General features: G+C 48.7%; 1 protein-coding gene across 1 annotated transcript; it reads right to left on the bottom strand.

Moving 5' to 3' along the window:
• Nucleotides 1-853: 853 nt before the first annotated feature.
• SPOCD1 (SPOC domain containing 1) lies at nt 854-22,610 on the bottom strand (the record flags this gene model as incomplete). Its single annotated transcript, XM_081058059.1, is given in 16 exon segments — nt 854-1,000; nt 1,003-1,520; nt 2,488-2,674; nt 2,943-3,032; nt 3,584-3,719; nt 4,017-4,167; nt 4,387-4,492; nt 6,703-6,828; nt 8,332-8,448; nt 8,546-8,705; nt 9,495-9,570; nt 9,867-9,927; nt 10,080-10,121; nt 10,546-10,722; nt 11,734-11,775; nt 21,240-22,610. Coding segments are annotated over 16 exon segments (3,507 nt in total).
• Between the last annotated feature and the right edge of the window lie 1,107 nt (nt 22,611-23,717).

Raw genomic sequence — 23,717 nt, 5'->3', positions numbered from 1 at the left:
ATGGCCAGCAGCTGTGGCTAGTTAGCTGTCAGCTGTAACCAGTGAGCCATTGGCCACTGAAATAACTGCCGTGGCTACGCTAGCAGCAAATGGGGGCTAGCAAGAAGATGGTGGCTGAGCTAGCAAGACCGGATTGCAGTTAGCAAGTGAGGTTGGTTGGCAGAGACAAGTGGACGGCGGGTTGCAGATCGTGTGGCTCCTGCTTCCTGTGTCTCCAACCCAGCTGCCAGGGAGAATATAGTGGTAGGACTCCCCTATCTATGGCTCCGTGGGTGTTCCTTTTTTGGCCTCACCATATCTTGCGTTCTTGTGCAGGGAGCAGGACGAGAGATCCCGCATGACACCCGGCATGACATACACCCTTTCAAGCCTAGAGGGGCGAAGAGTGGGGTCCTGCCAGAAGTTCTCTCTGCCAAGCCAGGCCCTGCTTCTGGGTGTGGGTTAGGCAGCCAGGGGCAGTGAGTTCAAGCGTCAGTCCCCAGACTCAGTTCTCAGGAGGTACAACCCACACTGAGGTGCTGTACAACTGTAGCTGCTGTTAGGAGCTCACTCCAGCCCCAGGCAAAGCAGCACTATCCATGCTACATTATTGCACAGAAACTCAGACAAACCCACCCCAACCCACACCTGGCCAGATCCAGGGTCTCCCTGGCCCACCCAGCAGATGCAGTCTCAACTTCGTCAAATTCTTTATTGAACCAAAAGTCAACACTAAGCAGACTGCAGAACAGGAAACTCAAACAGGGCAGATGGGTTGAGCTGCCCCCCCCCCTTGGCCCATCTCTCTCTGGAACAGTTCAGGGTTCAGTACTGGTGAGAGAATCAAAGCCTCTCTTGTGGTGGGTCATGAGGGTCAGATCTCTCTAGGGAGGGGACATTCAGAGCCAGCTCCATCTATAGGCCCCCAAGAGGAGTCAGGGGCTGGGCCAAAGAGCTCTGGAGCTGCAAGAGGCTGGCAAAAGAGGCCCAAAATTCCAGGGGCACAGGGGCCTGGGGGAACTGAAGTCCCCCCAGCTCCTGGCCTGGGGACTTCAGTGAGGCTTGGAGCTGGCAGCTCATGGTCACCAAGGATTCAAGATGCTGGAACAGGGTTTGGTAGGGACAGGAGGCCCTGTGGAGGTGCTGAAAATGGCTGGCTGGTGCTGCTGAATAGGGATGCCAGGACTGGTAATAGTCTGGTTTGGGGGGCCACTGCCCTTGCCCAGGACCCTGCCAGGTTTCAGGCTCTTCCCACACTCTCCCCCTGCCTCTGTGGGGCCTCTGCCAAGCACAAATTCCCCTGGGAGCCAGGCTGTCTTTTCCCTGGCTCTGCTCCCGGGTACCCTCTGGGGGAGGGGAGCCTTTCATGGCCACATCCAGCCCCCTGTCATCCGGATGGTAGCATCTCATCTCCACTTTTTTGTTGAAGGAGACCATCTTGCGAACCTTCCCCAACAAGAGGTTGGACTCTGCTGTGTCTGGAAGCGCTGCCTTGGGGAGCAGCACCGCCAGCAGCAAGCTTGAGTGAGTAGTTTCAAGGCCTGGGGAAAGAAGGGGAGAGACCATAGGCCTGGTAGGAGAGAATGCGTAGCCCCCAGAAGCTGCATTCTGGCTGTGGCAGGAGGTCTGCAGGTTAGATTCCACGCCCCCGCTTCAAGAAGAGCTTTCCAGCAATGAGATTGAGGCTCATGAGATGCTGGGAAAAGTGGGAGGGTGAATCTGTCTCGAAAGATTTGCTCTCAGTGTGGAAAAGGATTCACCTGGCCGAGGGTAGGCATGGTGGATTCAGACTCTATGGATTCAGTCTACCTCACTGTCGCCAGAACAGGCAGCCCAGAAAGGCTAAGTGCTCAGCTCAGGAATGGGTACAATCTACCCCATGAATCCCCACCACCACCCCACCCCCAGGAGCTTTCCTGGAGCTACACCCTGGAAGGTTTCCATGCACAAGGCCAAGCTTGGCCCAGTACAGCTGTGGAGAAAACATCCTTCCTTCTACCTTAGGTGATGCTTTTAGTCAACTGTTTGTAGGTCCTGCCTCTGTCCTGCTGTGTCTGTGTCAAATGTGGCTGCCCCATGAGTTTCTACTCAGGAGGCCTAACTGGAGAGAGAGTAAGTATAGTGTGGTGGTTAGGAGCCCAGTTTCTGCAGCCATGCTGCCTGGGTGTGAAGCCAGGCTCGGTTATTGATTGGCCATGTGACTCTGGACAAGTCACCTGCTTTCTCCCTACCTCAACTTCCTCATCTGTAAAATGAAGAAACTAGTAGTACCATTCTGCTAGAGTTATTTTGAGGACTAAATGAATTAATGTAAATAAGCTTTTAGAACACTGTCTGGAACGTGTAAACAATATACGAGGATGAATTATCGTTATTGTTATCACATTTGCCTGTCTCAGGAGTTCCCTTCTGAGACATGCTTGCCTCCATGGAGACACGGGTGAATGTGTCAACAACGCTCCATCTGGTCACCAAGTGAGGGTGTGGTATGGCAATCGGGACACTCACCTGGGCCTCCCAGAGGGCGCAGTCTGGCGGGCAGGGGCTGGAAGGCAGGCAGGGGCAGTAGGACCACCCTCATGTGTTCCACAGCTGCCAGGCCGTGCTGTTGCTTATTGTTGAGGTAAGAGTAGAGCAGGTGGCAGTTCTGGGTGTCCCGAGCCCCCTGTGGGTACAGTCTGACCACACAGACATCCTGCAGTTGTAGGAAAGACAGCAAATTTAGGAGCAGTCATCCTTTGCTCCTACGAACATCCCTGGTCTCATCCAAACCTCTAAGAACCCTGTGAGGAAGTGTGTCCCCATTTTCTGGAGAAGGAAACAGAGGGACTTCCCCAGGGTCACACAGTGATCCTGCAGTCACAGTGGGAATTAGACCCGGATATCCAGAGGTGGAGAAAGGGAGCACAGGGCTGGGGGTGTGGTGCTAGGAGAAGAGATGGTGCCCCGGAGTGGGTGGTTACCTTGGCCTCAGCTGGCTGGATGCTGGCCAGAAGGTCCCATATGGTGTTGGAGGGAATGCAGCCAGCTGAGCGAATCACCTCCGGCAGGGCCTGGGGGCGGGTAGCAATGGCCAGTCAGCCCCCCAGATTCCCACCCACTTAGTGCCGACTGAATACCAACCAGCTGGAGGCCACAGCCTGCAGCAAAGAGGATGGGCAGGCAGTCTATAAGTACCCCTTGTGGCGCCCAGGAAGCCCCAATTGCCCCTGGAGGCCTACAGCCTATCCTTGTCAATCTCTTCCAACTTCTCAGAAGGCCTTCACTCCCTCCTCAAACCTCTTGCACTCGGCCCACACTTTAGCTGATCATTAGTCACTCAACAATCACTCCTAAAATCCTCCTCTGGGCCGGAGAGGCACAGACCCCTACTCCTGGGCCCTTCCTGCTTTATGCCTTAGGTTACCCATGTCTTTTACCCATATGTGTGTCTGCAGGAGTAGGACTGGCATCTCATTTGAGTCCATGCCCAGCACAGGGCCAGGCACAGAGAGGGTGCCAATGACTTGTTTTAGAATGAGTGAATGAATCAATCAATGGGGATGTGAGTAGCTGACCAGGCTGGTCAGTATGAGGGAGTCCCTGGCAAGCAGGGCAGGAATACCATGATGAGCCGACAGCTGTGTCCTGAGACCAGCTGGGCCTTCACCCGGAACCGCTTGATGGAGAACATATCCACAGCCCCCTCCCAAGGCGGCTGGCTGGGCAGGGCCTTTGTGGGTCCAGCAAGCACCTGGAGCCTAGAGGGAAAGACAGAGATAGGATCAGGAAGAGTAGGTCATCAGGTCTTCACCCAGCATCTCCTTACTCTTTGGAGAAGGTCCTGTGTCTCTACTGTGGGTGCTAAAACACTAGTGCAGGCATGGCCTTTTGCAGGGGGGAATCAGTAGGCCGGGATGGTTCCATCGCACAGATGGGGAAACTGAGACCCACGGAAGAGGTAAGATTTGTCCAAGGCTATATAGAAAGGAAAGCCCATACTGGGTCTGTTGCCCTAGTGAGTGGGCTCCCCAGTCTCCCTGTACCCAGCCCCATACCTGTTTTGGGACTCTATAGGAGGTTTCTCCCCGATTTGAGGCATCTCTGGAGAGGACACTGGGGCTGGGTTTGGGGCTCTCTGGAAGACACTGTCCTCCACACCCCTGGTGGCTATGGAGGAGGCTGGCAGCTCACATGAGGGCTTCCTGTCTGCAAACAGCAGAGGCAGCAGCTGAAACGGCCGGCCGGCAGCTGGACTGAAGCCAGCCCTGGCCTTTTGAGCCAGGGTTTGAAGCAGGTTGTTTTCACGGTGACCTGGGGCACAGGCACCCCCACCCTGCCACCCTGTCCCGAGGTCACGCATCCCTGTTACTGCTGCACCCCGCACACTCAGCCCCAGCCTGCCCACCACCCCCACGGCTCCCCTACCCTTGCAGGAATAGGGGTCTAGGAAGTGGTGCTCCTGCTGCTCCGTGGGGTCCTTGGACATGGCAGGCGGGGCCAGCGGGCGGCAGTTTGTAGACACCATGGGCCCCTGGCAGACACAGGAAGAGATAGGGACTTGTCAGGTAGCTGGGGAAGTCGGGAGTCCTCCATGAGTAGGGAGGGTCAGGGATGTGGTTTTAGTTTCCCAATAATACATTCTTTTGTTACTCAAGTACTATGACCTTGTTAAAGAAAATTTGGAAAATATAGAAAAATTACAAAATAAGCACCCCTTGTCCCCACCCCTCAGAGACAGCCGTCGCTATTCTGTATATTCCTTTATAATAGTTATTCCATACACTGGAGTTTGGGGGTCCTTTTACTAAAATAGCTAAGCTCAAACATTCAACCCATACAGGCATACCTAAGAGATTTTGTGGATTCGTGTCCAGGCCACCACAATAGAGAGAATACCACAATACAGTGAGTGACATGAAAGTTTGGGTTTCCTGGTACATTTATGAAAGTTATGTTTCTACTATAGTTGGTTAAGGGTACAGTAACCTTATGTCTAAAAAAAGCAATGAGAATACCTTTATTAAAAAGTACTTGATTGCTAAAATATGCTAACCATCACCTGAGCCTGTTGGAAAAAAGTGCTTATAGACTTGCTTGACACAGGGTTACCACAAACCTTCAATTCGAAAAAAAATGCAGTATCTGCGGAGCGCAATAAAGCGAAGCATAATGAAACGACCTCATTTTGTCCATGAATTAGAGCAGAGGCATTCGCCATGTACTACAGTCCCGGGATGGGGTGGATGGTAACGTACACGCCACTTCTGTTGCTAGGTGATGGGTCATTCCCGGGTTTTCACGACCACAGTGGTACTGAGGACATCCTTGGGCAGAAAGTATTTTCCTAAACTTTCAATTATTCCCTTAGGATAACTTCTCAGAAGCAGATGACAGGATGGGGGAGAATGAACATTTTTAAGACTCTTGATGCCCATTGCCAAATCACCTTTCTTCCTCATAATAGAAACAGCTTTAAACACAAAACAAGCATTGCTTTAGGAAGATTTAAGATTTTAAAACCCTACGAGCCCTATAAACCTATAAAACCCTATAAACCTATAAACCACCTCCAGAGTAGTGCTAAGGCTCACTAAGGCTTTGGAATCAGCCTGGCCTCAAATCTCAGCTCCCCGCTCTGCCAACTAGCTGACCTTGGACGAATGGCTTCAGATTCCTTGTCCAGGAAACTGGCATCACCTACCTTGTAGGTCATCGCGAGATCTGAATGGGCCACTGTTTGTAAAAGGGATACATGGCACGTGTGCAATAAGGAGTAAAGATTGTTATGTGTCATTTTCCCTTTCCTCACTCTTCCTCCCTCTTCTCTCCAGGTCTCCTTAGCGCCTCCCCTAACACGTCCATGCAATTTATTCAGTGAATACAGATTGGTTTGGGTTGGAGAGCAGCCACACCCCCAAGGGCTCCTCTGCATAGGCAGCTGTCCTGGTTATTGGCCTGGATACTGGTTGGGGGGAGCAGGGATTCTTGTCATTTCACTGCCATTTCCCCAGTGAACATGGCTCAAGGAGCCTGCCCTGCACTCCCTGTCCTGGACACACAGCTGATTAGACTGGGGTGAACATCTGCCCCACAGAACACCCACCAAAAGCCAGCGCTGCCTTCTGAGAGTGGCTGAAGGGAGCCCAGGGGGAGTTCTGACGGAGGCTGGCTGAGACGAGGGGACCATTTGACTGGAAGGCTGCTGAACTACACTGTCAGGCCGTGAGCAAGATGGAGGGCCAAGCAGGAGGAAGCAGCAGGGCGGACGAGAGGATGGGGCACATCCCCAGCGACAAGAGGAGACTGCACTGCCTGCCCTGCACTCTGGGCGGCTCCCTGTCTGGAGCACACATACGTCCTTCTGCCCAATACAGCAGGTCTCTTCCTTACGTACACGAAGTCGCTGCCTCGAGCAGGTCCTCCCGCTTCCCAACTGGGGATCTTATCAGAATGTCTGCAGTTGGGGGGAAATGCGGTGATAGGACTTTCTACCACTCACATGGGGTCCCTGAGGGTTAGGCCACAAGGAGGGGGACCAGCACTGAGAAGGCGTTGCCAGGCCCTGTGCCCGGGGCTGTCTTGCCCCACACTCACCTTGATCCTGGGTGGTAATGATCATCACCCAGCTTTACAGTGGGTCTGAGTAGTCAGGGGACTTGCCCCAGGCCACACGGCTGGTAAGGTGAGGAATGCGATCATGGGCACAGGCCCTGCCTGGCCCCAGGGCAGGTTCCCACTTACCACCAGATCCTCCAAGGTCAGCATCTGGTCCGTGTCCCGCAGGATCTCCACTTCACCCTTGTGGGTCAGTTTGGAGGTTGGGAGGCTGCATGGCTCCTTCTGCTGCTGCTCAATGATCTCCAGGCCCTGGCGGGTAGAGCAGCCCAAGGTCACCCGGGGTCAGAAGTGCTCACATTCCTCCCTTGAGGCCCCTCTCCGGTGGTTCCCTTCCATCCAGCCCTTTTACTTTTGCCATTCCCCTCACCTGGAAAGGCCTCCACCCTCAGCTCTGCCTCTCCATATTCCACTCTACAACAGAAGCCCTGCCCCCTGCCTCCAGGAAGCCTTCTTGAACTTCGCCTTCACCCACAAGTCAATGTGCTTCTGACTGTACCCCACCCTCCGTCCTGGGAAGAAAGTGGTGTAGTCGAAACAGTGCCAGCTGGGCTATTAATAAAGACCCACAAGGTAGTGTGGCCTTGGGCAAGCACTTCTCTGCTCTAAGCCTCAGTTTATCTGTTCTCTAGGAATTCAGTTAAGAGCATGTATCAAACAGCCTATGTGGAGTGCTTAGCCCGGAGCCCGGCTCATAGTAAAGGCTACTCCTGATTCTTCCTGTTGAGCAATGTCATCCCATCTGAAACGTTTCCTGAAAGCCTGTTCTCCCTTTTTAACCGCCCCCAGAAGACAGAGGTTCTATCCTTCCTGGCAGGCTTCCTGGGCGTGGGCTCTGCAGCTGCACTGGGCCCTGCGCTTAGAAGGACCCCATGCTTAAAGCTGTTGTTGAACAAAGGGCCCCACATTTTCATTCAGCACTGACCCCACAAATTATGGGCCTGGCCCTGCCCCCTGGTCCCCTACAGTGCCTGGACAGAAGCTCAGCCTAGAGTGAGCGAACGGGTTCGCCTCATGGATTCTAGTTATTCATTCTAATCAGCCCAGTGTCTTCCAGAACAGGAGCCTTAGCGCCCACCCCATCCCCTGGCCCCTCTCCCTTCATCAGTCCCTCCCACTCCCACTGGGCTGCAAACCACTGCACAAACATCCCCAAAGCCTGCGTGGTGTCCACATTTTCTCTGCCCCTGAGCGGTTCCTAGGCAGGGGGAGACCCATGACACAGGGTATGTGGGCATGTAACTGAAGGGTAGGGACTGTGGGGGTCCCTCACCCAGCCTGAGACGCCAAGGAGACGTCCAGCCTTTTCTGGGGCTTCTGAGGCTGGAATGAGGCACCCCAGGGGGTCTAGTCCCCATTGGTGGTGGATGACGAGTCTGGAGTCCGGATTCAGGGCCCATCATCCCCAGTTCCCTTCCACCCCCAAAACCCTGCTCCATAGAAAAACAAGTGAAAGAAGACACCTCTCAGGGTGTCACCTCTCTACTGAGCTCTCCAGCCCTAATCCCTTTCATTTCTGCCTCTTTTCCTAATGTGTTTGGTGGAGAGGGTCTCTCTGACTCTCTGCCTGCCTGCTGTTTCTTTCCGTTTCCTTGTTCCTGTTTCTGTCTGTCTGTCTTATGCTCCCCTTGTCTCACGGCTTTCCTCCTCACTCTGCTCTGCCTGCATCTCCCTGTTCCCTCCGCAGGCCTCCCCCTTCTACACCCCCTCCCTGCTACACTCTGTCGCCTATCCTGACTTGACCCAACGGCTCACCCTTTTCTCCTCCTGGTCCCGCCAGCGGGCCAGCTCTTGGGGGGCCAGCTGGATAGAGTTCATCCGCACCAGGCCATGGGGAGTGACATCTCCGTGAACCACTTTGACAAACAGGTCCTGCAGGGGCAGAGGCAGGGTTTGCACCACCCCGCTCCGAGAACCCCCACCGGGCCTCCTGCCTGGGCCTTGTGCTCCAGCCCAAAGTCCCGCTCACAGGGTTCCTGGGGTCACGCAGGTTGAAGAGCAGGCTGCGGTACTTGGTCTTGTAGCGGCAGTTGGTGGCTTGTATCAGGTCAAAGAGGGCTGCCTCAATGCCAAAAGCAATGTCCTCTACTTCCTCCTCACTCAGCACCAGGTCTGGGCGCTCCCGAAGGCTGTGGGGACACGGGCAGGGCCATGGCACTGAACCGTGAGATTATCCAGGCACTCAGCGCACGCGGGAGGGAGATGGGCGGGGAGCAGGGTCTGGGCCGATTCCAGTTTCTATTCTGGGCATTTTCCTGCATGAACCCATTCTCACCCCAACTCTGTGGGGAAGAAGTATTATCATTCTCCATTTACAGAAAAGGGTAACTGATGCTCACAGAAGATCAGGCTCTTGCCCGAGGCCACAGTCAGTGGCAAAGCAAGGTATCAGCCCATGCTCTGTTCCTGGCCAGTGGAACTGAGGAATGTATGGAGGGGAGAAAGCCTGAGGGGAGGGTAAGGCATCAGTCAGGGCAGGAGATGGAGCCTGGCCCTAGCTGTAACCTGAATCTGCCATTGACTTGCTGTGTGGCCTTTGTAAACTCCTGCCCTCTCTGGGCCTTGGTCTCACTATTAGTAATGAGAGCTCGCAGCTTAGATCTCTGAGATGCTCCCAGTACAGAGTTCCATTATGTCTGAAAACATTTGCTGTGGGTGACATCCACGAGGACCTGAGCAGACGCTGAGGGCTGCAGTGGCTTAATGGGAAAGCATGACCTTGAAGCCAGAGAGGCTTAGGGTCAAATTTCAGCTCCCTTCTAACTCTTTGCATGGTCAAGTGACCTCACGGCTACAAAATGGGTTAGTCATACACACAGACGCCCTTAGAACATGGCATGGCCCTGGGAGGTGGTGGTATGTGAGGGCAGCCCATTGGGACGTCAGGGATGCCAGGGAAGTGGGGAACAAGACCTTACCGACTCAACAGCACCTCCTGCATGGCACGGACCACAGTGTACCGAACCTCAACATCCTGTTGGGGCTGAAGCTGAGCTGTGCGGAGAAAAAAACATCACGGGTCCCCAGGGGATACTCAGGGGCAGAGCAGGGGGTGACTTGATGCTGAGGGGCTTAGGCAGGCAAGGGAGGGGTCCCACCTTCATGGACCTAGCCACCCCCCACACTCCTACCCCGCCATCTGTCTGGGAGTAGTGCCCAGGCAGCCAGCAGTCCTTTGGGGAAGGACTACAGGCAGGGAGGGACTGGGGCCAGGAGCTGTGTGTCCTCCAGTCCCCACCAGTCCCCAGAAGACACGGAGCTGCTGAAGGGTAGGCTCCTCTGCCCTTCACCTGTCTCCTCTCCCCCGTCCAGTTCACCAGGCTTCTTCTCGGCAGCATCGACGGGACCAAACTGTAGGGGAGAAGTAAGGAGCTGAGACTGTCTCTGGGCCCAGCCTCCCAGCCCCACGGGGACTTTACTTCCCCGTCACCTCCCCACTCCCACTTTCTTCCTGAGCCATGCTCCAGCGAGGGAGGCCACACGGCAGGCGCAGAAGCACTCACCCCTGGACTTTCAGCATGGGCCTTCTGAACAGGAAGCCTCTCCTGCAAGAGAAAGGGGACGTGGAGGAGAAGGTGGGGTCCCTGGGGGTCAGGGAGTGACTCCTCAAATGGTGCAAGGGGTCAGAGTGGGCCCCAGAGCCCCATGCTGTCCCTCCTGAGGGAGGCAACTAGAGGCACGTGGGATGACACGACATGCTGGTCGGCCAGCAGCAAAGGTGGGCAACTGCTCCCTCTCCAAATGCACTGGAGGCCCTACCCCTCTGTTGCTCCCGACAAGCTCCTGGACTCATCAGAGCCGCAAATCCCCAGGCCAGCCAGCCAGGTGGGGGTCTAACCCCGCCTCTAGCTACTGCGCCCTGTGTGACCATGAGCAAGTCACAGCACCTCTCTGGGCTGCAGTGGCATCTCTGTGAATCAAGTATGAAGGATTAAATGACATCACCTATGTAAAAAACCTGCTGTGTACCTGGCACCTAGTGGGGCCCCTGGCCACACGCCTTTCCTTCCTTCTACACCTCTTGGCAGGTGAGGCTGAGCTGACCTCCATCATATTCTCCAGAGCCTCCAGCTTTGAAGGCTGCAGCTCCCCTGCCTGGCCATGACTGATGGCCCCCAGGAGGTGGATCACTGCCCCGGAACCAAGCTGCAGGGGGAGAAGAGTATTTTAGAACTGAGCAGTGGATGGCGGCTCTTCCCCTCAGAGTGCTCACCTGACCTGTAATTGTTTATGTTGCTCTCCCCCACTGGGCTGTAAGCTCCACGAGGACAGGGAATTTGTATGTCTTCATCCCCACTGTATTCCCAATGCCTACAAAAGGCCTGGCACATAGTAGTTCTGTCTGGCCTGTGTCCCAGGAGGAGGGCCTGTCTTCATTCCCATCCTTTCATCTTCCTCTCACTCCCAGCCACGTTCAGAGTTAACTGGACCGTTTTTACCCTCCTGACTAGAGATGTATCTCATCAGGGGGCACATATTCTATTCTGAGTCCCTCCACTCCCCCAAAGTTCTGTCATACTCCTTTTCAGGGGTCACTAACTTGCTCTTTGCCCCTCCCTCCCCTAAAGCAACCACATGGCAAAAACGTTCATTCCCCTCTGAAAGGCTGCTGACCATTCCACTATCGCCCCTGAGAGAAAGCCCTTCATGACCACTCCAAGGTGCAGAGTGGGTGTCAGTCTTCTGATGAGCTAAAGAATCTAGCCTTGTCCCCTTTTTGCTATGGCTGCCAGGAAGCTGTGTTAACTTTGAGTCTTGCAGTTGAACCTTTCCAAGATTGGTAGAAGCTGGGAAGTGGTAACAAGATTTCCCTTTCTCTTTCTCTTTCCCTTGCTTTCTTTAGGCTTTTATCCCACTTTAAGTATGTTTGGATTCTTTCACCACAGGGAACTGTTTTGAAAGCAGATGGATCTGAAAGCTAATCCTTGAAAGAATTATCATGAGTGGTCAAGTTCCATGGTCTGGGGGGAACAGGAAGTCTGAGATTCGGCACCAAAGGGAGTGGAGGGCACTGGGATGTTCTGAAGGAGGGCAGGCGGGGGTGGGGGTGGGGGTGGAGGGCTGGGATTGCCTCTACTGTGGAAGACCCCACACACACACACCACCAGACCTAAGGGGAGGGAGGAAAAAGGGCAGTAATAAAAAGTAAAAACCTACGTAACACACATGCTTCACTCCATAGGGCAATTTCAGTTCCTCCTTGGAGAGAAAAGAAGATGCAGAGATTAGAATCCAGAAGCCCCAGTCATCCCACTGCAGGGAACTCACAAGGTGACACTCACAGAGAAGTGAAAGATGTACATTCAGGGTTGGCATGTATAACCCCAAAATTGAGTACAATCTAATGTGTATCAAAGGGGAATGGTTAATAAACAGTGACCCATCATACTATGGATTCTATGTGGCCATTAAAAAAGGGTGAGTCATAATAAAAACCACCATTCACCAGTGGCTTCTAAGATAGCTGGCTCTGGAGGAAGCATATCATATGTGATCTCACAAAGATCTCAGAACAACACCATGAGGTATGTACAATTTCTACCCCCATTTCACAGATAAAGGAAGTGAGGCGCAGAGATGCTCTGAAAAGTCCCATAGCTACTAAGCCGCAGAGCTAGGATTAGAACCTAGTTCTGTCTGACTCCAAAACCCAGGCACTTAACTGCTAAGCTATGCAAAAGTACTGACTGATGTGGAAAGATGTCATAGCATACTATTAGGAGAAAAAGAAAAAAAAATAGAATAGTGTCTGTTACATAAGCCCACTTATGTAAACATATATTTATAGATGCGCAATAGTGGTTATCTCTGGGGAATGAAATTCCAGGGGGACTTTGGCTTTCCACTTGTAGACACTTGAGTGTTTATGTTATTCAAAATGACCACGTACGTATTTTTTTTATAATCGGAAACATAGTTTTTAACTAAAAAACAAGCTCCGAACAATTTGTGTTGTGTGCTACCATTTGCATGAAAAAGAGAGAAAAAGAATTTTTAATGTGTTATGTGCTTGAATCTGCCTAAAATATCTCAGGAAGTATCCACCAGGACCTAATAACCGAGCTATCAATAGGAAAAGGACTGGGAGCTGGGAAGGAGACTTTTCACTTTTTTTTTTTAAACCATGGAAATGAATCAGACTTTCAAAAAAGTACATTGAGAAGGGGAGAGGGGAGAAAATGGGACATCCAGGAAGGAAAGCAGGAAAAATACTAAGACTAGTCCTTCAGAGTTTAAAACCTTTTGACTGGCCCCTGCCTTGGGTCCATACAGCAACGTTATGAAGCTCCAAACAACAGGCAGCAATCAGACCAGCAAAGACCTTAGATACTGGACTTAGAAGACCAGAATACAAAACATGTATGTGTAATATGTTTAACAAAATAAAAGGAGTCAAACATATGCGCGAAAAGCAAAAAAAAAATATTTTTTAAATGATCAAGCAAATTTGGTTGGGAACCAAACACAACTTCTGGAAATGAACAATATGATGATGATGATAATTAAAATTAAAAACTCAATATGCAGGCTTCTACAGCATTTAGACACTGCTGAAATTAGTGACATAGAAGACATTTAAATAAATTATTGAATATATTCACAGCACAGAGACTGTGAAACAGTCAAAAATAGAGTGAAAAGGACTAATTAACTAAAGTTCCAGAAGGAGAGAGGAGAGACAATGGGGCAGAGGCAGTATTTGAAGATATATGACTAAAATTTTTCCTGAATTGCTAAAAGACAACAATTCACAGATTCAAAAAGCTCAGTGAATTTCAAACAGGATAAATAAAAGTAAATCCACATCTCTGGACACATCATAGTGAAACTGCTCAACACCAATGATAAAGAGATCCTAAAAGCATCAATAGAAAAAATAATAGCTAACATTTTAATAGCACTGTAAATGTGCTACCACTGTTCTAAATGCTTTACATGGTAGTTCATTTAATCCTCACCACAACCCTACGAGCTAGATACTGGTATTATTATTGCCCCCATTTTACAGAAGAGGAAACGGAGGCACGGAGAGGTTAATCAGCTTGCCCAGTGTCATACAGCTAGTAAACCAAAGAGCTAAGATTTAAATCCAGGAAGTCTGATTGCAGAGGCCACATCTTTAACCACTATGTTATAATGCCTCTCACCAGAAGATGTTTTACCTATAAAGGAATGGCAATTAAACTAACTTCTCAATAGTAATATGGAAGGCAAAACAAGGTAGAATGATATTTACAATACGATTAAAGAAAATATCTACCAATTGTGGACCTAGACAAAATCATTTTTGAGAATGAGGATACAATAAAAATATAGAGAAAACCGAGGTCATTGTTTTTCTGCATAATTTAATTCTTCTCAGTAAATAGAACGTTAAAGGATGAATTTGAGGCAGCAGGAAGGAAAAATGATCCGAGATAGAAAAGCTGAGATGCAAGGGGGAATTTTGAGCAAAGAAAATGATAAACATGTTGTTAAATGTAAACAAACATTGATTTATGAAACTATCATAACAGTGTGTAATTTGTGGGATAAGAAAATAACAGGACCAATTCACTGGATAATAGCAGCACATAAATTGGGAAGGTTCATGCTTGGAATTAAAGCATTCCAAGTTCCTTATATTATTTCAGAGGAAGATAAAGATAGTAACTACCTTTATACTTTGATAAGTTAGGTAGTCGTGTTAAAATTTCCGAAGTAGCCACCAAAAGAATATAAACAAGGCATAGAAAACTTCCAAACTATTAGACGGAGAAAAAGAAATAGAAATAATCAATCTAAAAGGAGGAAATAAAAGGGGAGAAGTATAGAAAATGCAGGATCTATGCAAAGCACAAACTAAGACAGTAGGAATATATTCAAATAAATCAGTAACTACACACGTGTGCTCCAATGTTCATTGCAGCTTTGTTTACGGTGGCCAAGACATGGAAACAACCAAAATGTCCTTCGATAGATGAATGGATAAAGAAGTTGTGGTACGTATACACAATGGAATACTATTCGGCGTTAAGGAAAGATGATATAGGAGCATGTGTGACAACATGGATGGATCTCGAGAGAATAATGCTAAGTGAAATAAGTCAGACAGAAAAAGCAGAGAACCCTATGATTTCACTGATAGGTGGTATATAAACCAAAAACAACAAAAGAAGAAGACAAACAAATGAGAAAGAAAAACTCATAGACACAGACACTAATTTAGTGGTTACCAGAGGGTAAGGGGGTGGGGGGTGGGTGATGAGGGTAAAGGGGATCAAATATATGGTGATGGAAGGAGAACTGACTCTGGGTGGTGAACACACAATGGGATTTATAGATGACGTAATACAGAATTGTACACCTGAAATCTATGTAAATTTACTAACAATTGTCACCCCAATAAATTTAATTTAAAAAAATCAGTAACTACAACAAATGTAAAAGGATTAATACTTCAGATAAATACAAAAATTATCGGACCTTAAAAAAAAAGAAAACCCAATTACAAAATAAGACCCAGTTCTAAAATACAACAATGCCAAAAGATTGAGAGCAAAGAAATGGAATGGGCAGTTACCAACCAAAATACAGGTTTGTAGCTATATTAATATCAGATAAAACAGACTTTAAGGCAAAAAAAATAACTGGCGGCAAAGACCTTACTACATAGTGATAAGCAGTTTCACCAAGAAGCTGTAACAATTCTAAATTGGTAAGCATCTAATAATATAATCTCAAAAAATATAAAACAAAAATTGAAAAAAAACTACCAGAAAAAAGACAAATCATATTATACCAAGAAATTTTCATGTATCTCTTAACTATTGAGAAATGTAGCTGACAAAATAGTCAATAAGGATGAAAAGATTCAATGAAAACAACTGACAAGCTTAGTCTGCATACATATATAGAACACTGTTCCTAACAAGTAGAGAATATAGATTCTTTCATACATAGACATGTAACATATATGAAAATTAAGCACAGCCTGCACCATAAAACAACAAATTTCAGAAGATTAGTATTTTTTAGACCAGCAGTGCCCAACAGAAATACAAACATGAGCCATATGTGTACTTTTAAGTTTTCTAGTAGCCGCATTTTAAAAAGGTACAAAGGAAAAAGTGAAATAAATTTTATATTTTGTTTCATTCAACATATCCAAAGTATTATCATTTCAACATGTAATCAATATAAAAACTATCAGTAATGAGATTTTTACCTTTTTTTATGAAGTCTTTGAAATGTGGTGTGTATTTCATACCGATAATGCATCTCAATTTGGACTAGCCAAATTTCAAGTGTTTGATAGACACAAATGTCTAATGGCTACCATATCAGATAAAAATCCCATTCTCAGACCACGATATGACTAAATTAGAAAGTAATAGCATGGGATTTATAGATAATGTAATACAGAATTGTTCACCTGAAATCTGTGTAACTTTACTAACAATAGTCACCCCAATAAACTTTAATTTAAAAAAAGCAATGACAAAAAGAAAGGGAGAGAGAGAGAGAGAGAGAGAGAGAGAGAGAGAGAGAGAGAGAGAGAGAGAATATATAAACTACTACAGACCAGATCAATAAAGTTAACTAAAAATTTTTTTGGCAAAAGACCTAATAGGAATGATCAAAATGCATGCAAAGATTCTCCTTAGTAACAGGGAAATAAAAATTAAAACAACATTGAGACACCATAGCATATCCCCACTTCAGCAAAAATTGAAGTCTGATAATATCAAATGCTGGTGAAAATGTGAAGCTACTGGAATTTACACATTGTTGGTGAGACTGTAAACTGTTTCGACCACTTCAGAAAATGCCTGGTACTGTTTAAGTAAAGTTATGTACAGGTATGTGTATAGGTATGTATACCCTGTAGCAGGGGTGTCCAAACTTGTTTCAACGGTTTTCACCAAGGGCCATGTGCGGTAAAATACACATACAGCCGGGCCACTCACTCGAGGTGAAGTACATATTGCCTCACCTGGTTTATTTAAGTAAACTAAATATATTTTTGGAATTTGCTGCGGGCCAATTAACAATGAATTGTGGACCACAGTTGGCCCGCGGGCCACAGTTTTGACACCCCTGCCCTACAGCCTAGCAATTCCACTCCCAGGAAGTTTCCATGGAGACATTCTTGCCCATATGCACCAAGAAACATATACGTAACTGTTCATCATAGTAGCGCCATATATAATAGCAAAAATCTGCAAACAATTGCAATGTCCTCTTGGACTCAATAAATTGTGGCATAGTCATGCAATCAGATACTTGCTGCCAACAGGATCTGTGTAATCTTGGGAAAGTTACTTAATCTCTCTGTGCCTTAGTTTTCTCATCAGTAAAATGGAGATAATACCAGTATCTACCTCATAGTGTTGATGCAAGGATCATTATCATTATTCAAAGCTCTTTGAACAGTGCCTGGAACACAGCAAGCTCTCTCTGTAAATGCTGATGTTAAGACTCCTTGGCTCCTGCCCTCAAGAAATCCCCTCCTGGGGTGGCCGGTTAGCTCAGTTGGTTAGAGCGTGGTGCTCTTAACAACAAGATTGCCAGTTTGATCCCCACATGGGCCCCACATGATCCCCACATGAGCTGGGCCCTCCACAACTGGATTGAGACAACTGCTTGACTTGGAGCTGGTGGGTCCTGGAAAAACACACTTAAATAAATAAAAGGGTTTTTTTTAAAAAAAAAAAAAAAAAAGAGAGAGAAAGAAAAGGAAGGAAGGAAGGAAGGAAGGAAGGAAGGAAGGAAGGAAGGAAGGAAGGAAGGAAGGAAGGAAGGAAGGAAGGAAGGAGAGAGAGAGAGAGAGAGAGAGAGAGAGAGAGAGAGAGAGAGAGAGAGAGAGAGAGAGAGAGAGAGAAGAAAGAAAGAAAGAAAGAGAAATGCTCTCCTGATACTTGACCACACTTCAGTCTCTCCAATTCCATTCAAGCCTGGCTGATCTTTCCCACCTCACCCCTGCCGTCTTGACCCCACCCCACCAACTGCTCCACTCCTAAAACACCCCAAGCTGCCTCCTGACTCTGTTCCTTTGCCTATGCTCTGCTCTCCTCCTACCACGCCCTTCCTACCTTCTCTGCCTGATGAACGCCTACTTCCTTTGCTCAGACCCAGCTCAGAAAGCCCCCTCCTCTGGCCTACCCTACCTTAAAACCCTCCCACCCACTTCTCCCCAGGGAAGATTCAGTTGCCCTCTGGGTATCCAGGGTCTGCTGGGCTTTAGTCTATAACTCGACACTCTGGTGACTTGTTTGTCTCCCGCTTGTTGAACAAATTTTAATAAAGTCCCATAAAAATCCAAACCCCTTAGCCAGGCCTTTGGCAGCCTGGCTCAGCGTATGGACTCTGGAGTCACCTAGGCCTGGATTTAAATCCTGGCTGCACCGCTCACTCACTGTGTGACCCTGAGTGAATCACTTAACTTCTCTGTATCCCAGTTTTCTTAAATGGCAAAGCAGGGGTATTAAAACTGACTTTTAAGGCTATTGTGAGGATTAAATATGAGATGATGACGTAGGTGAAGTTCTTTGTATGTAGTACAAACTCAAGAAAAAGAGCTGTTCCTAGGTTGCCCATCTGTTGGAAAGACACTCCTACCTCACACACCTCCTGACCTTTGCAGCTCCACGCAGGGCACCTGAGCCTGGGAAGCTGTGGGTTGTGATGGGCAGAGCAGGTAGCAATGGCAGAGTTGCCGTGCCCACATCCCCTGTCACCCGACCCACAAAACAGCTTCAGACCTCACTGGCCACTGCAAGGCCTAGGACAGAGAAGGAAACAGGGTTTCAACCCACCTCCCCACCCCCCATCAAGAGTCTCTATTTCAAGCCAGAGGAATACAACACAACCAATCTCATATACCAGATTGCCAGCAGTCCTGGGGTCCAGCCGACTCCCCCATTCCATACAGGAGCAACTTAAGGTTCAGAGAAGAGACATCTCTTGTCCAAAGTTGCCCCGTAGTAAGAAACAGGGCCTGCCCTTGAACCCATCTGTCTGTTCCCCGGCACAAGCCAGGCTGCCTACAGGAGAAGGTGTCAGGGCCCTAGAAGGGGTTCCAGACCAGCTGGATACTATGCCCACGCCCAACTCAGCCCTGTCCTCAACCACCTGCCCGTCCCTGTCACAGCCCAGCCTCGATTCTTCTCCTGCAGCTGGCACCAGTTGCTATGGCAACGGGTTATTTGGGAAGCTGTGGGAAGACAGGCTGTGCCGCAGAGCCAAGGATGGGGCCTGGAGGAGGGAACAGCCGTGGGCTGCTTCTGGTCAAGGCAAGTGGGTACCTGGCGCCACCACCAAGTTCAAACAAGCTCCTCAAAATGGTATGGACCTAGGAATCCCGATCCTGGGCACCTGGCTCAAATAACTAATGTGAAATGGGGAATAATGTGAAATAACTAATGTCAGATGCTCAGTGAGGTTCACCCCAGCATTACTTAGCACAGGATAAAACTGTATGTCAATAGCAGGTAACGTTTTTGAATACTTTTCTTGTAGCAGGCACCAATGCTAAATGTCAAGCACGTGTCATCTCACTTGGTTCCCGTCGCCACCCTGTGAGATATATCAGAAAGGTGAAGCCACTTGCCCAGGTCATTCAGATAGAGGCAAAGCCAGAACAGAATGCCAGTCTGTCGGCCTCCAGGCTTCGAGCTCTGAACCACACACTACAGAGGGTGGAAATGAGAAAAGGAAGTCCCAGCCCATCCTCTAGTCCTGGCAGTGCCTGTAGCTGTGACAAATATGCCTGTAACTGCTATGATGCAGGGCTCAGGGAAAGCACAGATTTGGCAGAACAAGATGTACCAACTTGGAGAGATCTCCAAATACTACAGCGCTTGAAAAATAAACAAAATACAAGTCCCAGAACAATGAGGCACAGTATAAGCCTATTTATATATAAGAAGGTACAATATGTCGGTGTTCATTTATGTATAGAAGTTCATAGAAAGGAGACAAGACGCTAAGCGTTAATAGTGGTTCTCTCCAGGCAAAGGGCAATGGGGCCAGGAGGCATTCAAAGGGATTTCCTCATTCTGTGTTAACAATTAATTGTGAAAATGTTTTTAAATACCAAAAAAGATCAAGTTACAAAATTTGGCACACGTGATCCCACTTCTAGTTGAAGAAAATAGATATAGATATAGATATAGGTAGGTCTATATCTATATCTGGTAATTGCAGAAGTCAAATGTGACTGGTATTTATCTTTTGTTATTGGTATACATTGAGTATTACAATTTTAATACAGTTTTTTCCTTTCTTAAAACATGTATACATTTTTTTGGCACCCTCTGTATATATAAATATGAAAGATGGACGAAAAGACATATATCAAAATGTCAACATGAGATAGCACTGAATGTTGACATTTTGGGGATTTTTATTTCTTCTTTATTTTCTATAATAAACATATGTTAGGATTTTTTAAATTAAAAACTAATGTTTTTGAGTGATGCTTACAAAGACAATGTAATTGCATTCTAATGTAGTTATAGTACCAAATAGTGGTAAATCACACAGGCAGCTCATAGGTTCCTATGCCAGTTCTACTGATCGGCTGTTAAGCTTTAAACTAGTCATTTCACCTCTCTGAGCCTTAGTGTCCACATCAGTAAAATGGGTATATATCAGCAGCATCTACCTCATAGGGTTATTAGAAAGATTGAAGATAAAGTGCTTAGTATAGTACCCAGCACGTGGTAAGCAGGTTTGGTACAATTACGAATAGTAATAGTAGTAATATTCCCCGGTAGTAATCCTCCCCAGCGGGGAATATGCACAAGCAGGCAGTGCAGTGAGCTCTCAACACAGACTGCCTGCATTTATATCCTGGCTCCATCATTTACCAAATGTGTGACCTGGGGCCTGTTACCTTACCTCTCTGGTCTTCATGTGAAAATTCAATCAAAAGCACCTAGCACACAATACATATTCAATAAATGTGATAAAAAATTCAACTATGTGAGAAGTATACACCAAAAACAGGTAGTGCCATCTTCTGCCTTTGGTGTATAAACATGTTAGCTATGATTATTAATAAACTGACAATTAGAAGTAAAAGAACAATGGAAAAGAAAGCAGTGAATACAGGGAACATGGCCAGGCACTGACTCCCTTGCTGTGTGAGCTTGGAGAAGTTTGTGAACCTCCCTGAGTCTCAGTTTCCCCATCTGGAAATATGGAACCAATGCCTATCTTATAAGGCTATTGTTGACACTAAAGAAAAAGCCAATATAACATAAATTAACTTGTACCTTATGCTGTGCTAGAAACATTATTTTATACCATCATCTCATTTAATCCCCATAACAACCCCATTAAATTGGAATTAGTATTCCTTTTTTATAGATGAGGAAACTTAAGAGAGGTTAAAAAATATTCCAAGGTCACTCAGCTAGGAAGTGAACAGAGGCAAGATTTGAACCCAGGACTTACCAACTCCAAAAGATAATAATCCCTCACAAGATAACAGCAAATGTAGTTTATTTTCTCTTTCCTGATTTGGTGGGCCTCAGTTTAGTCGTGTATAAAATGGGCATGAGGGATTATGATCATAAAGAGCCCACCTATTTTAGCTCTACTAAATTTTACCACCAAGCAAGGTGTTGAGAAACTGGCCTGGCCCTTCCTATCCCAACCACTCAGACTCAACTTACCAGTTTGGGGCAGCCTCCTGAGCTGGATTTCTCTGGCTGGTCCTGGGTGGAGTTGTCTGAGCTTCTGTCTGTGCCCTGGTCCTGGGCACAGGGCATTGGGACCCTCCTCAACTTAGCATACTTGGATCTTCTCTGCCCCATGGATGGGGCTGAGCGAGCCTTACTGGCTGCAGGCTCTCGGGATTTGGCGGGAGCGTCAGTGGGAGCCGAGAGGACTTGCCCTGCCCTGCCCCTGGACGCTGTCTGGGCCTTGACCTCCAGCTCCTTCTGGTTGTGTGAGGCGACAGGGCCATTATCTCCGCTGGCCCCCATGATGTGCTCAGCTTCTCGCCGCTCCGTGGAAGCCTTTCCAGACACTCCCAGGCACAGTGCAGGGCTCTGTGGAGGATCCTGGGCAGCTGGCCTGAGGGACTTCCCTCCACTGGGCAGTGGGAACTCAACAGGGTCATAGGGGCTGTCTGGCTGGGCCCCACCCCCCACAGTGGGCAAATATTCTACCTTCTTAGTCCCTGAGGCACATCCCACACAATTTCCACCTGAATCTCCATGCCCAGGCCCAGTGTCCTTGGGAAAGAGAGAACTGTAAAGGCTTCCCAAGGTCTCCTGGTTGGCACCTTGCGGGGGGCCTCCCACACACTGGGGTTTGGCTCCACCAGGGCTCTGACTGAGCTGCAAGAAGCCACTGGCCCCCTGCCCACCCTCTGAGCAGGCCTCACTCTTTCTGCTTTTCTTTCTTGCCCTCACACGGGCTGGGCCTGGTGAAGATGGCAGGGACCTTTTGGGGGGTTTCTCTTTGCTGAGGGTAGGGCTTCTTCCATCATATCTTAGAGAACTCCTCCCACCTCCTCCAACCTTTCTGGGCCTGCGGCAGCTCACCTTCTTCACCCCTGCTGGCCTCTCCCTGCCAACCAAAGCTCTGTCTGGGAGACCCACAGACGTGTTACAAAGATTCCCAGGCCAACTTTCATTTAAGATGTTGTACAGAGAAATCTGGAGCCTCTTGGAGGCCCGAGCCCTCCCCCGTGCAGGCACTGCAGGCAGACCAAAGTGGAGCTTGGGGCGGGGCACTGAATCCTGGCTTTGTTCCACAGCTTGCATTTCCAGGACCACCAGGTGGGCCTCAGCCTCCAGACTGGCTCCAGGAGTATGCCCAGCATGGGAGCTGGCACCCTGATGGGCTCCCTCCCCAAAACCCCTCTTCCCTTTGCCATCCCAAACTTGGGCCTCAGCGCTCGCCCCTGGCAGGTCTGGTGCCAGGCCTAACACAGAGCTAGCTTCTTCCACATCCTCCTGGAAAAGCCCACAGCTGCGTGGGGGACTGAGAACAGGGTCCTCTGTGCTGGAGCCCTCTGCAGCCCCCTCTTGAGACATGTCTGTCCACTTAGAAGGGCCAAAAGCAGAACACAGGCCCTGTGAGGAGACAGAGAAGAGACTTCGTCATGGAGGGTATGACTCACCAGCCCATTCAGGACACCAGGCCTCCCATCCAGGTGCCATCCCCAGGCCCTGCCCACTCTTGAGGCCTGGAAGCCACAGGGACCTGAAACAGCAACCCAGGGATGTAAACACCAGAGCAGGACCTGGGGCACAGGCCTGCCGCCAAACAGGGTTGAGCTACAGCACCCTTAAGTTCTTCCCATCTGAGGGTTTACACTTTTGCTTAAATAGGATGCAACAATAACAGTTGCCACTTATCAATTACTTACTTATGTGCATTATTTCATTTCAGGCTGGCAGCTACAGGTGAGGAAACTGAGAGAGAGACATTTAGTGACTCGCCCAAGAACACGCAGATAGTAACGGAAGAACGGGGATCCTCTCCCCCGCTGAAAGCCAAGCTCTAAACCACTCTTCAGCAGACACCGACGACCGTTAATTCCCACCACCCCGCCCCGTTCCTCTAATATCAACTCCGTTCTTCCAGACACCCCAGCCAGATTCCCAGGTGTGACCGCGACAGTCACCAACGGTTCTGGGAATCCGGCTCAAACCGGTCCAGAAGCTCTCACCTGGGGCCCCCCTCCCGCTCCCGCTCCCAGAGTTCCACCCCCTGCTGGGAAGGGGCTGGGATCACGTGACGCGGGGAGCTCTGGTTGAGGGATGCAGGCGTACCGCTACCTCCCATGTTACGCAAAGAGCCGCACCGCAGCGGGCTGGTGTCCCCAGCGCCGGCAGAGGGCGGACTCTCCCTACAGAGGGCTTCCTGGAGGAGGTGCCAATCAATCCAACGGGCTTCTGAACAGGGGTAGATGGGTAACTGAAGCAAGAAGTCCGAAGCATCCAGGCGCTTTGAATCTGTTCTAGAGTTTAAGCTTGATTCTAGGGTGACGGGGAGTTACTGAAAGTTCCTGAAGTCCTAGGGAGATGTCAGAATCTGATCTACATTTTTGCCTAATTATTATTTTTATTATTATCTCAAATAGAAAAATATAATTCATATAAAAATGCACATCCAAGCCCAACAGAAGAGTAAGAAAT

The sequence above is a fragment of the Rhinolophus hipposideros genome (assembly GCF_964194185.1).
Source record: "Rhinolophus hipposideros genome assembly, chromosome: 8".
NCBI classification, from domain to species: Eukaryota; Metazoa; Chordata; class Mammalia; order Chiroptera; family Rhinolophidae; genus Rhinolophus; species Rhinolophus hipposideros.
This window is presented reverse-complemented; position numbering and strand designations above follow the sequence as displayed.